Source organism: Dama dama, chromosome 1 (assembly GCF_033118175.1).
Source record: "Dama dama isolate Ldn47 chromosome 1, ASM3311817v1, whole genome shotgun sequence".
NCBI classification, from domain to species: domain Eukaryota; kingdom Metazoa; phylum Chordata; class Mammalia; order Artiodactyla; family Cervidae; genus Dama; species Dama dama.
This window is the reverse complement of record NC_083681.1, coordinates 74421616-74435308: the sequence shown is the minus strand read 5'-3', so window position 1 is coordinate 74435308 and position 13693 is coordinate 74421616. Positions and strand designations below refer to the sequence as shown.

General features: G+C 56.6%; 1 protein-coding gene across 1 annotated transcript in view; it reads right to left on the bottom strand.

Moving 5' to 3' along the window:
- Positions 1-477: 477 nt before the first annotated feature.
- The window catches only part of CREB3L1 (cAMP responsive element binding protein 3 like 1), a 37498-nt gene continuing 24282 nt past the window's right edge, over positions 478-13693 (bottom strand). The window contains exons 4-12 of the mRNA XM_061152677.1: positions 10762-10840; positions 8408-8565; positions 7608-7757; positions 7312-7370; positions 6957-7025; positions 4963-5062; positions 3888-4014; positions 1417-1684; positions 478-1229 (exon numbers count right to left, since the gene is read on the bottom strand). Coding sequence (XP_061008660.1) covers positions 1193-1229; positions 1417-1684; positions 3888-4014; positions 4963-5062; positions 6957-7025; positions 7312-7370; positions 7608-7757; positions 8408-8565; positions 10762-10840 — 1047 coding nt within the window. The 3' untranslated portion in view covers positions 478-1192. The remainder of the gene's footprint in view (positions 1230-1416; positions 1685-3887; positions 4015-4962; positions 5063-6956; positions 7026-7311; positions 7371-7607; positions 7758-8407; positions 8566-10761; positions 10841-13693) is intronic.

Below are 13693 nucleotides of genomic sequence, written 5' to 3'. Positions count from 1 at the left end.
TAGTAGGAACTGGGAGGAGCCTTGGGGTAGGGGGATTGCCGCAGAATTCTTTCGCCATCTAATTTGAATTCTGTGCCTCGCTGGAAGAGGGGACCCGATACAAATGCCTTCTTGAACCCCTCACCCTCGATCACTACTGGTCAGATATAAAATAAACTTGCGTGCGTGCTAAGTCCCTGTTCCTGTCCGACAGACCTGTCCAACTCTTTGCGACCCTATGGACCATAGCCCACCAGGCTCCTCTATCCATGGGATTCTCTAGGCAAGAACACTGGAGTGAGTAGCCATCCATCCTTCAAGGGATCTTCCCGATCTAGGGATCGAACCGGCATCTCTTATGTCTCCTGCGTTGGCAGGCGGGTTCTTTACCACTAGTGCCCCTTGGGAAGCCCCCAGATAAACTTACCCTTCTTGTTCCTTCATCTCCAGTCCCACCCCCCAGGACCCCTACCATGAAGAAAGGCACAAAGTCGGGGATTGATGCTGCATCATTTTTTTTTTTTTTACTTTTGCCTTCTTAAAGCATGTGCTGAGCTGATGGGTGAAGCGGTTTGGCAATTAAAAAGGCCCAGCGGCTTGGGCAGCGGCAGGGGGGAGGCCAGGTGAGGGGTTGGGGGGGGACCCTCTCCCCTGGGCCAGGGAGCAGCAAAGCCCGCACTAACTTCATAAAATACAAAACAAGGGAGGGTTGAAGGTAGGAGGGAGACTTGTAAAATACAATATCTTAGGGATCGGCAATAATAAAAAATAAGGTTCATTATTTACAAACAATTTCTGTTCTTGGTCTCTGTACAGTGGGGGGGAGGGGAGGGGCTTAGTGGGTCGGTCTATTGATGTGTCTGTGTGTGTATGTGGTCGGGGTGGGGCAGGGAGGCAGTGGTCCTCTTGGTCATTATGAGAAAGGAGGTGGGTGACTCAGTGAGTGGTTTATCTAAGAAGGACGGATGGTTGTGGGAGGGAGGGGGTGAGAACACAGTGGTTGGCCCAAGGGAACAGTCCAAATGTGGGGGGGAAGGGGGGCCCCGGTCAAGATCTAGGACAAAGAGGGGCTGGTGGGCGGGGGGAGTGGAACCCTTTCTCCTGGGATGGGACCCCAGGGGGCAGGGGTACGAGCCGGATCCGGGTTGGTGAGCAGGACGACCCCTCTTCTGAGTACCAGAGGTACGCCCTGTGTCCTGGGTCTTGGCACAGCCTAGGAGAGCTTGATGGTGGTGTTGGGGCCCAGATCCCTGGAGAGAGAAGAGAAGTCAGGGGTGACTCTGTCTGGGGAGGACCCTCTTGCCCCTCTGCAAGCTGGGTTTGGACTTGGGAGGGATGGGGGCCGTGGGAGGGTGTGGCTGACAACGCGGGGACCAGGGGTGGGCAGAGGCTGGGTGGAGCCTGGGACCCCAGGGAGGGAAGGGGCCGCCCACCCACCTCTCATGGAACCACTCCTTAGGGTGGGAGAAGTCAGGGCTCGTGCTGTTCCCGCCGACGTCCTTCGGCCAGGCCTCACTCAGGTACTTGCTGGTCTCGTGGGTGCTGTCCCGGTGGTCATGTTGCAGGTGGTCCTGGGGCCGCTGCTCCACCGGCCCCCCGGGCTTGATCTCCCAGCCATCCGGGGGCTCCACGGGCAGCAGGGCACTGCGGCCATCCTCCCATGAGCCTGCTCCCTCGTCGTAGAACAGGAGGCTCCGGGAGGGCACTGGAGAAGGAGCTCAGGGTGAGCCACGGTGCCAAGGCTCCCTCCAGGTCTAGGCTGCATTCAGGGCCCAGGGCTCAAGGACCTGGGCCCTGGACTCTTTCAGGCCTGGATCTGAATCCAGCTCTAATGATTCCCAGCTGTGTGACTGCAGGCAAACCATGCCTTTGCTTTCACCTTTCTGAGCTTGCTCATCTGTAAAATAGGAATACTAGGGGCCAACCTCCTGTTGATATGAGGTTTCAGTGAGATAACAGAGTGACTGAAACTGTGCTCAGAGCGAGTTAGCGCTCCCTAAGCAGAGGGCACTGGGCTGGGGCATCTGAGAGCTGGCTCATCCTACTGAACCACTCCCTTCCTGTGAAACCTTGAATAAACCTTTCCCCTATTTGAGGCCCCAGTTTACCCCTCAGGGAGATGAGAAAAAGAGAAAACACATTTGTTGGATATCTACCATGCCTATCAGACATTGTTGGCATCCTTTAACCTATATCAAATCATTAACAGAAACTCTTGGAATGAGATGTTTTTAGGTCCATTTCACAGAACAGGTCACTGAGGCTCCAGGTGGTCAGGGATGTTGTCCCAGACTAAGGATGATGCACGGTGGCTGAGCTGCAGACCGTGGCCCTGCCTGACTCCAGGATCCGCCAGCACCCTCCTCACCCTCAGGGCCCTGACCTCACGGTCTGCCTGGGCAGGGCCCCTGGATCTGTGCGCTGCCCCAGCTCCACGGGCCAGCCTGCTCCAGGGGTCACCTCCTCCCCTTCGCCCAGTCCTGTGCGGACCCTGAGCCTGAAACCCACCTCGTTCACTCCGAGGGCCTCATTCATTCCTGCGCTCCTCTGACTCTGCTTTTGTCCATCAACACCCCTCCTCCTCCCCCTAATCCCACTCTCCCAATTTCCATTCCTTCCTCTTCGAGGTCCTCTGTGCCTCCCATCACACAGACCCCCCTGGCCTTGAGAAAACGGACACATGCCGCTCAGGATCTGGCATCTCTGCCACCCACCTCCCTCAGCAAGTACCTCTCCGTTCCTTCTCCGGCTGATCTGGTCCAGGGAGGGGTTTTCACTCCCCGCCTCTGCTTCCTCTTCCCCTAACCCTCCCCATGGCCGCTCCCTCCCCTCAAGGGCCTGCAGGCCCAACTCATTCTCCCTGCAGCATCCCTCCTTCTAGAAACTCACTCCTCCCCAGCGCCTCGCTCTCGCTCTCCCCGACCTCCCATCTGTTTCCTTTTCCTCCTCCTGCCCTGCTGGATGACTCGCTCCAGGAGGCGATGAGGGACCGTCTGGAAGTCCCTCTGGAGGTCTGTCTGAAGTATCCTCTGCCTCCGGAAACCCACACTGTTCTTTGCTGCCCCCTGTGCCGGTTCTCCCCTTGCCACTGCATGTCGTGTCTTTTCTCTCCTTTTTCAAGCTCATCAAAAAGGGAGCAACTGGTGTTCATTTAGTAAGAGCCTGCTGTGTACCAGGAACTGTACCGAGAGCCTTCATGCACCATGTCATTCAGTCTTCACAGCAAACATGCTCAATAAGCGTGGAACTGGTAACTCCCATTTTCGAGATAAGAGATTAAAATTTAGCATGCTTCAGACACACGCCCGAGCTCACACGCTTAGCGAGGGGCAGATGTGACTGACTGGAAAACTCCATGTTCTTAACAGTCCTCACGAGCCCCACGGGGTGGTAACTAGCTCAGCCCCACGCTTCTGCCCGTGACAGACATTACCCGTGGATCTCACCACCCCTTCCTATTGATCCTGAACCGGGCCTCAGAGTCTTTAGCAGTGCTTCATGCAGCCACCACCATCTTATGGAAAATGGCCCTGGAGCTGAAACTCACTTGCTCTCCCAGTTGAAAAACACTGATGGTGGCTTAGCAGATGCCCCCTACCAGCTGGCACCATAATACATGGGGGATAGGGTGGGAACATTCTTGTTATTCCCTAAACCTTCCCCCTTTGCCCCCCGCTGGCCAAGCCACTCCTGGGTGGGCTGGGAATCAGGGGCTCTGCATTGTGGTCCTAATTCTATAACTAACATTGAACAAATCATAGACCCTTGGGAAGGGCCTCAGTTTCCCCATCTGCAAAATGGGAAGGTAGAACGAGTCAGCCCCAGACCTGGCTCCTCACTTGCGTCTGTCTTCTGCCCGGAAGCTGGGGCTGGTGTGGGGGGAGGGCAGCCCTGCTTGGGGCACTCACTCTGACTGGCGGTGTAGAGGCTGTCAGCAGCCATCGGGTCTTCCTTCACAGTCTGGGAGCCAGAGGAGAACGCAGGGAGGCAGGGCACGAGGGAGCCCAGCACCAGGACGAAGCACAAGGCTGCCACCTGGAAGTGGAGAGAGTGTGGTGGGCAGAGCCGGGCCAGGGGAGGGCTGCAACCCTGGCCACCCCCAAAGCCCTCCCCCTCCCCCACCATGAGCCAGTGGGGGCCAAAGGCTCATCATTTTTTTCAGGAAATCTGCTCCCAGAGCCCATGTGGTGGAGGAGAAGGTGAAGGCTGTCAGGCCATCTCAGCCCATTGGAGAGAGGCCACCCCAGGCAGCATTGAAAAAGAGATGGAGTTGGCCAGTGTGGCTATCACCTCTGGGGTGGGAAGGAATCAGGAAAGGAAGGGGTAGGTGCTGGAGGAGATTGAGGCTGGGACAAGGGACGGGAACATATCTTCACACCAGATCCCCAGCAGGGTTCCCAGGAAGACTGGCCAGCACGGGGAGCTAATGAGTCACCGAGCCCAAACTAACACCTGCCTCTACTCCGGCTTTGCCACCTGTCAGCTCGAGGATCTCAGAAGGCCCGGGGGCAGTGATTAACCCGGAGGCAACAGGTTGTACAGCTATAGGGAATGCGGAAAAGAAGCCGGCAGAGGCTGCGGCCACAGCCTGGGCACCCCGCCACGCACGCTAGAGAGAGACAGGTCCATACTTTCCCCGCGTCGCCCCAGGCCCATCCCCCGACTGGCTCCTCAGGGGCGGCCTCCTCCTCAGGGGCTGCTGCCTCCTCACGGCGCTTGGCCTGTCATCCCCTAGCAGGGTTCGTGTGAGTCACTACACATCCACACCGTGTCAGAACCGGTCAGGGAAGGTCATGTTCCAGAAGGTTCCATGGGCTTTGGTGAAAGAGGCTGGGAGGATATTTGACCCTGGTGACGCTGCCGACAATATTGCCGGTCCCTGAAAGCTCTGCATGCCGCCCCCCACCCCCAACTCCCCTGAAAACCAGCCGGCGGGGAAGACCGGGCCGCCGGCGGCTCTGTGGTGAGGGGACAGTGACCTACCATGAGGCAGGTCCCAGTCTGGGTGGCGGCCATCTTGTAAGGTCTGGAGATCTTGTTGGTGACCAGAGTCTGGAGTTTCTGCAGCTGCTGGAGCAGAGTCCTGAGGGGGGCAGAGCGGTCACCCCGCGGCTCTGACCCAGCCGGCAGGCATCCCTGCCTCCTGGAGCTCCCCCCGGGTGTGGGGTGGGGGTGGGGGCCCCTGGGCTGGCTCTAGCCTTGGCTTCCACACGAGGTGCCCGCTTCACTCAAGGCAGAAAAGGTCACTTCCCACTTGGCTCCTCTGTGGCGTGGCCGGGGCACCTGGCGCCCGCTTCACGGTGAATAACTGGGTCACCCTGTGGGAGCTCAGAGGGGCCCCGTGAGGCTTCTCTTGGCCAAAGTGGAGGTTGGAGGCAGGTCTAGCTCACCTGGGCTGAGGTCACCTTCTTTTTTTTCTTTAACCCCGCACCAGCTGCAGCTAAACTGACCTTCCCTCCTTCTACCCTGAGCTGATAAGGAGGACGTGTATGGCAGCGGCCTGGTACATGGTGAGGAGTGAGCATGCGGGGAATGGTAGCTACCATTTTTGTTAATTTTGTCGCTGTTTTTGCTTTTATCACAGCACCTGTAACACTTCATTTATTTACAAATTTGTATGTCATTACACAGCGTCGCAAAGAGAGGAGATCTAACGTGTCTGAACACGGCTGAGCGGCTGAACATCGACGTCAGTGTCTTTCGCTAACTGTGGGGGCTCCCTGAGGGCAGGGACTGGGTCCTCCCCAGCAAGGAATCAGCCCACCCTTGGTGAACAAATGTTGAATCATCTCTTCCCTCCCGCCCAGCCAGTCCATGCGGTTGCAGTTCCCAGAATGTACAGCAGGTGGCGAAATAGCTCCAAGGGCCTGGCCCTATTTAGGACCAGAGCGGAATCTGGGCCAGAGGAAGGGGGTGAGGGGCGAGGGCTCCCACCCCTCTTCCCTGAGTCAGGGGGGCATTCTCCAGGTCAGTCAGGAGAGTGGCTGGATCCCGCTGGAGAAGCTGGGGGAGAAGGAAGGAAAGAAGGAAAAAGCCTTCTGTTGAGCACCTGCTCCCTACCAGCTGCTGGCTGCCGTTTTAATTACTCCCAGCGAACAATTATTAAAGACCTACTGTGGGCTCATGACTGGTCACTAACAAGAATTCAGAATAACAGCCAGAAAAAGAGAAGAAGAAAAGTTAACATGAAGGGAGCATTCTCCTGTCCCTGTCTCCAATGCCAAGGACAGTGTCGGCCCTGTACTTGCTAGGTCTCATGGCATCATCACACGAATCTGGGGAGATACCGCTTCCATCGTCTCCATGCAGACAGAGAAACTGGGACCCAGAGACGTGTTACAGTTTTCCCAAGATCACAAAAAAAGCCCCCGGAGATGTGACTTTCCGTGGCCACCGCATGCCAGGCCCTGTGTGGGCTCCAGACTGTTTCTCAAACTTAGTCGTGCGAGTGAATCACTTAAGGGTGTTGCTGAAATGCAGATTCTGATTCACGTTAAGTGTGGGGAGAGGCCCAAGATTCTGCATTTCTGCAAGCCACTAGCTGATGTTGACGTGCTGGGCTGAGAAACTCACTTTGAGTCGTAAACATGTACACCAGGGCTCTAACTTCAGGGTGCCTCAGAATTAACCTGAGGGCTTGTTAACACAAGGGCCGTGGAACCTTCCCCAGATTCAGAAGGGCTGGCACGAGGCCTGAGCACAAAGCACTTCAACAAATGCCCAGGGGCTGCTGCTATTGCTGGCCTGTATTACCTCATTTAAGCATCTCGCCAGCCCCGTCTGGTATCTAGAGTTCTGAATGGATAAAGGAGGATGGGAAACTGAGGGTCCCAGGCTGCAGGCTCCCTGTGTCTGGGATTTGCATCACCCTCAACTCAGTGGCCTGTCCTCCCTCCTGCCTCCCAGAGCTATGCCAGAGCCAGCCACTGGCTGCGGAGGGCAGGGGGCCAGAGGGGAACGCAGGTGGCACTACCCACCTGTTGGCATTCTCCAGGGTTTCCACCTTCTTCCACAGTTCATTGTTCTCAGATGTAAATGTCTCCACCCTGTGGGGGCCAAGCAGGCACAGGCTCAGCGGCAGCCCCCAGATCTGACTCCCCCCCCGCCCCATTTTGGGGTCACATGGTGTGTGGCATGCAGAATCTTAGTCCCGGACCAGGAGTCGTAACCACTGGACCACTAGGGAAGTCTCTCTGCTGCCCGCTTTGCCCTGCCCACCAGCATCCTCCTCCCCATGCCCCCTACCCAGCCCCTGAGAAGGTGGGAGAGGAAGCCAGGTTGGGGAGCGGAGCCCAGGCCACCCGGGCTGTCCACCCGCTCCAGGCCTCTTACTTCTTTTCTAGACACTCCACGTACTCCTTCTTCTTACGGCGGCTCTCCTGGGCCGAGATCTAGAGGGGGAAGCCCCCAGCGGGAGTTGTTATTGTTCATTCACCGAGCTGCATCCGGCTCTCCGTGACCCCGTGGACCGCAGTAGGCCAGGCTTCCCTGTCCCTCACAGGGTTACCAGGCCACGCATCCACTCCCTGGGCTCCCCGTTTTCAGGACTGGCACGGCCAGGGGAGCAGAGACCCCCACCGCCCCCACGGAAGCCCTAGGGCAGGGCCAGGGTCTGCCTCTTGCTTTACCTTGTTCTTGATTTTCCTCCGGACCCTCTTCAAGGCCTTCTCCTCAGCTTTGGTGAGGGGCAGTTTGGTGGGGATGGGGTAGCCCTCAGCAACCAGGGTGCGCTTCTCCTCCTCTGTCAGGAGCAGCGGCCCCGACGTCCCCTGTAATTTCTGCAGCAAAGAGGATGTACTAGTTAGGAACCAGACAGCCCTGCATTCAAATCCGAGCTCGGCCATTTACCCTCGGCAAGACCTGGGCAAGGCACCCAGCTCACTGAACCTCAGTTTCCTCATCTGCAAGAGGGGTGGATCTGAATTAAATCCAGTAACATGTCACAAGTGCTGAGGATGCTGCTGGCAGCCTGGCACGTTAGGCCCTCAATATATTGTTGGGAAGGGCTGGTCCTTAGATCCCATCGCAGAATCCACAGCCTCAGTGCTTACTTGTCCAGGGCCCCCTGAATAGCACCCACTTCGGACACCTACCACCTCTAGACCTGAGGTGTCCCCCACCTGTCCCAGGGCTTCTGGGCCTCCTGAACTTTGCTCTTCAAACAGTGCTCCTTGGAGGCAGCCTGGGCCGTCCCTCTGGAGGTCAGGAATGTCAAGTTCTAGACCTAGCTCTGCCGCCAGCGGGTTCAGCAGGCCTCTTGGACTCTCTCCCCGTTTCCTATTCATCCCCAAGCACGATTAAAAGATCTTCACTCCCATCTGTGGGGCGGGCACCTCCTGCGTTCTGATGGGGGTCAGGATCAGGCTTAGGGCTCCCCCCAGACACTGGATTCCTCGACTCTGGGGTCAGTCCAGCCCCAGCTGCTTACGTGAGGGGCAGTGAGGAGCGGAGAGGTGGAGATGGCCGTGGAGGAGCGGGCCATGGGCCGGATAGGGCTGGAGGGGGGCAGAGAGCGGGGACTCTGGGAGCCGTCGCTGTCGCTGCCGTGGCTGCTGGGGGGTGTCGGAGGCATCTGCACCAGGTCCTCTGTGGGGAGCAGGAGAAGCCAGGTCAGCCGGGGTACAGAGTTCAGCATAGTGCAGGCCTAAGCTGGTCCCGAAGGCATGTGGGCAGACTGTTCAGGCCTTGACCCCTATAATGTCAGGAGCACCCCCCTTGACCCTAGCGTGTCAGAAAGTAGAGTTGACACCCCAGAAGACAATTTCTGAGGGCCACACCATCCCTGACTCCACTGAGCCCAGCTCTTTTAAACCTGGTTCTTGGTGGGGATTCCCTGGTGGCTCAGACGATAATGAATCCCCCTACAATGCAGGAGACCTGGGTTCCAGCCTTGGGTTGGGAAGATCCCCTGCAGAAGGGCATGGCTATGCACTCCAGTGTTCTTTACTGGAGAATTCCACGGACAGAGGAGCCTGGTGTAGTCCATGCATGGGGTCGCAGAGTTGGACATGACTGAGCGACTAACGCTAACACTTGGCAGGGATAACGCAGAGGCTGGATTCTCGGGTCTCCTTTCCCCGGTGGCTCAGTCAGTAAAGACTCCACCTGCAGTGCAGGAGGTTGCCAGCAATGCAGGAGACCCAGGTTTGATCCCTGGGTCGGGAAGATCCCCTGGAGAAGGAAATGGCAACCCAATCCACTGTTCTTGCCTGGGAAACCCCATGGATAGAGGAGCCTGGCTGGCTACAGTCCATGGGGTTGCAAGAGTTGGACACGGCTTAGTGACTAAACCCTCACTTCAAAGGGTTCAGGGTCTGTGAGCCTCCAACTTGGCAACCCCAGGAGATGACCGGAGTCTGACCACAGCGAGGCCCATGGGGATCAGGCAGGGCAAGCGACAGCCTCTGTCCCTTTCTTCCCATTTCAAAACACCAGGGTGTCCATTTCCAACCTCAGGGTAACAGGGCAGCAGGCACTGGGCTTTCAGCAGACCTGCCAGAGCACTGCTCTCCCCAACACGCCCTTCATGCTGCCTCTCTTGGCCGCAGCATCAGGAAGACGCCTGAGCCGAGCCAAGAGGACCAAGAGCCTGGAAGGAGTCGCAAGGCGACTCCCTGGGGTCGCACAGAGTCAGACACGGCTGAGCACGCGTGCATGCACACGCTGGAATCTGGAGCCCACTGCACCGCAGAGCTGGGCTGAGACTGGGAGGAGGAGCGGCTGCGTCCTTCCGGGCTCTGCCCACCGCTGCCTCCTACGGGAGTCCCCTCTCTCTTCTTTGGTTCTTATTTGCCTCTCGTGGATGCCATACTGTAAAGACCACTGAACTTGGAGTCAGACCTGAGTTCAAGTCCTGACTGTTGTACCCCACAACTATGTGACCTATATTCATGTTTACTTAACATCTCCCAGCCTCACTTTCCTGTTGAATGGGGGGGTGAAAGGAATCCCTATATGGAGCTGGGAGGATGCAATGGGCTAAGGGATGGGACCATGCTTTATGACGGGCACTCTACAGTGTAAGGTTTTTTTCACACTGGTCCCTTTCTACCTCTGGTTAATTCCATCTTCTCTCAGAAGCTATGAGTAACTTGAGGGTGAAACTTGGGCCTTATTCATCTTCCTAAACTTTGTGGTGCTTAGTCCAGGGCCTGATACACAGGTGCTGCTTAATCAGTGTTGGATGAATGAATGAGGTGGGATTGGAAAGATTAAGTTAGCCCTTTCTCCTGCTCAATCCAAGAAGCTCCCTCTGTTCTCTCCTCTCCTGTCAGGTCTGGGGAGGTGTTTCCTGGGATCTGTCATCTTTAACCCATAACACAACTGTGTCATTGGTGGTTTGTCTGGGACCCTCATTCCAGTGTCAGCTCCTTGGGTACAGCGACTGTTTTCTCTCTCTGCGTCCCCAGCTCCTGGAACTAGGAGATGCCCAATGTACTCTCATTGGATGGGTGGATGAATGGATAGATGCAAGGATGGACAGATGGACGGGTAAATGAGTAAATGGGTGAATGGATGGACGAGCTGATGGCTACAGAGAGGACTTCAGTTAGTGAATCATGGGAGGGGAAGGTAGCAAACAGGGTGAGAAGGTGGTGATAATAGTGACAGCTGTCGAGTAAGAAGGGGGCTGGAGGGATGGGGAACGGGCACAGAAGGGAGGAGAGACTATTACGGGGAGAAAGCGGACGTGTCAAGGGAGACAGGTGGGCTGAGCCAAGGGGTAAGGAATGCGGTCTGTCCAGGACTGGCGATGAAGAGCCCCTCTCCAGACACACTCACCTGGTGTCCCTTTGAGGAACTGGTTCACCTCCTGGGGCTCGGCTTTGATCACTGGCAGCTGAGTCATCTCTCCTGGGGCCTGAGGAAGAGGCAGGGCCCGCTCCATCAGCTGTTCCTGGGGCCTGTCCCCACCAGGCCCTCCAACCTCCCTTCCTCCCTGGGCCTGGGGGGTTCTGCCCTACAGCATTAAGAAAGCAGCTGGGCTCAGGGTTCCAGGCATATCCCAGAGGGAGCAGAGACAAGTTCCTGTGCTTACAGAAGGCAAGTCAGGCCTAAGGGAAGACAGCGGTGGCCAAGGGGCATCGTGTAGCTCCTGAGTGCAGGGAAGAGGGGCTTCCTGTGGCCTCTGAGGCCAGGGCCGCCTTTTTTGGAGGAGGGTGACCCCACACCGGCGGTGAACGCCATGCAGGCTGGGTATGTGGGTTGCCAGGAGACCCACATAATGTCGCGTCTGGCAGATTGTAGCTGTTCACTGAACCACAGCGCAGATGAAGGAGGCATTAGAGTAAGGTCCCTGAGCATCCCTGAGCAGCTGAAGTCTGCATCCTGAAGTATAAACAGCAGTATTCCAGATACAGGGTGGGGCAGGCCGTGGCTGAGGGGAAAGGCACTCCACGTAGAGGAAAAAGCATCTGCAAAAGCACAGTGCCCAGACAGAGCCCAGCTAGATCCGGAAATGGCGAGGACAGAGGGTGTGCAGAGGGTAGGCTCTATGTCAGAGGCGGAGTGGTCAGACACAAGACCAGAAGATCTGGGGAGAGGACATGGCGGGAGGAGGAGAAGCCAGAGAAAGAAGTCTGAAACAAGGAGGACCCCTAATGGGTGTCAGCGGCTTCCCAGGTATTGCTAGTAATAAAGCAATCACTCGCCAGTGCAGGAGACATAAGAGACGTGGGTTCGAACCCTTGGTGGGGAAGATCCCCTGGAGGAGGGCATGGCAACCCACTGCAGTACTCTTGCCTGGAGAATCCCATGGACAGAGGAGCCTGGTGGGCAACAGTCCATGGGGTTGCAACGAGTCGGACATGACTGAAACGACTTAGCACGCACGCACAATGGGTTTTAAGCAAGGGACAGGTAGAATTAGATGAATGCTTTAAACAAACACGCATTCCTATTTATACCATTCCAGCCTGCTGTTTCAGAAAGGACATCAGCATGCGTGGCTTCCTATGCAGGAGTACCAACACGCACATAAGTGGTGTTCTTTTTGAGAAGACACTGTGTTGGGTGCTGGATTTCAGGCCCATCTCTCCCCTCCAGGTCCAAAGCCAGCAGAGAGAGGTCATGATATCATAGGTGGGACCCAGAATCCTGAATTTCAGCAGATGAATCGGAATCAAGGGAGGGTGAGGCTGGCTGGGACCTTGGATATTCCTTGGTCTACATCCCAGCTGAGCCCTCAAGTGACAGATGAAAGGACTGAGACGCAATAGGGTGATTCCACTTCGGTGGGTCACAGGCTCATTCTCCCGCCATCCAACTCCTGGTTCCCACACCTTCCGCTAGGGGGTTGCGACCTCACTAGAGTGGGAAAGGTGGGCTTCGGGGTCTGATGGCTGAGTCTGGAATGCAGCTCCATTTCATCTGACTGTGCAGTGTGGGGCAAGCTGCTTAACCTCTCAGTTCCCTCCCCTGAGGCCAGCGCCTAACTTCCATGACCTTGTCCGCGGCCATCCTGTCTTCCCTTCCTCCTCTGGGGAGGTCTCAGGAGTCACAGAGCCAGCCCTGGAGATGGTCCCCAAAGATCCTCCCGGTCTGCACCCAGCCCTGAACCCCCCAGTCCCTGGTGGAGGAGAAGGGAATGCCCTTTCTTGCCTCTGCGTGCGTGCTAAGTCGCTTCAGTCATGTCTGACTCTTTGCGACCCCAGGCTCTCTCGTCCATGGGATTCTCCAGGCAAGAATACTGAAGTGGAGTGGGTTGCCATTTCCTCCTCCGGTGGATCTTCCCAACTCAGGGATCAAACTCATATCTCTTACATCTCTGGCACTGTCCGGCAGGTTTTTTACCAAGGGTACCACCTGGGAAGCCCTTGGGCCACGTGCATTTTGAGCAGTTGAGCCGTGTGGCCAGCAGGGGGCAGTGCCAGCCAAACCCCGACTCAAGGGATTCCAAGGGCATCCCGGTGACGCAGTGGTAAAGGATGCTCCTGCCAAAGTGGGAGATGCGGCTACGCATCCCTGGGTCGGGAAGATCCCCTGGAGAAAGAAATGACAACCCACCCCAGTAGTCTTGCCTGGGAAATCCCGTGGACAGAGGAGCCTGGTGGGCTACAGTCCCTGGGGTCGCAAAGAGTCGGACACAACGTAGCGACTAAACAACAACTTGTGTTTTAGATGCAAGAGTAGGAGCCCCTTAGCTGTAGTTCACGCCCCCATTCTACAGAAAAGGAAAATGAGGAATGAAGAAGGAAGGCAATGCGCCCAGAACACAGCTGAGGCCAGAGCTGGGACCAGGCAGGGCCTCTCCCAGGCCCCGAGTGTCTGGGCCTCACGTCCCCAGAAGGGTTTTCAGATGTCCGCTTTGGTTCTATAGATGAGCAATGGTATCTAGACATTCACGGGGGGAGGGCCTGCCTGCGAACGTAGGTTAAACATATTCATCTCATGAATATAAACAATGGAAATAGGGTATAATTTTTATATTTCCATTTAGGTGTTTCTTCGTTTTTAAAAATCTGGACACTGAGAAAATTAAGTGGCCTGGGCTGTCTCCTACCCTGAGACTCTGGACCGGGTCCCTGATGCCCAGCCCTGCCTGGGTCCCTTCATCTTCTTCTGCACACAGTGAGGGCCCCTGTGGTTTGAGTCTGGTCTCGGTGGTGAAAGGGTGGCCCAAGGTGGGGGCAGAGACAGAGTCTGGAGGCTCCTGAGGGCCACGCTGCTCCCTGTTCAGAGCCCCGGGGTGCCAGGGTTTTGGATGGCCCTTCCC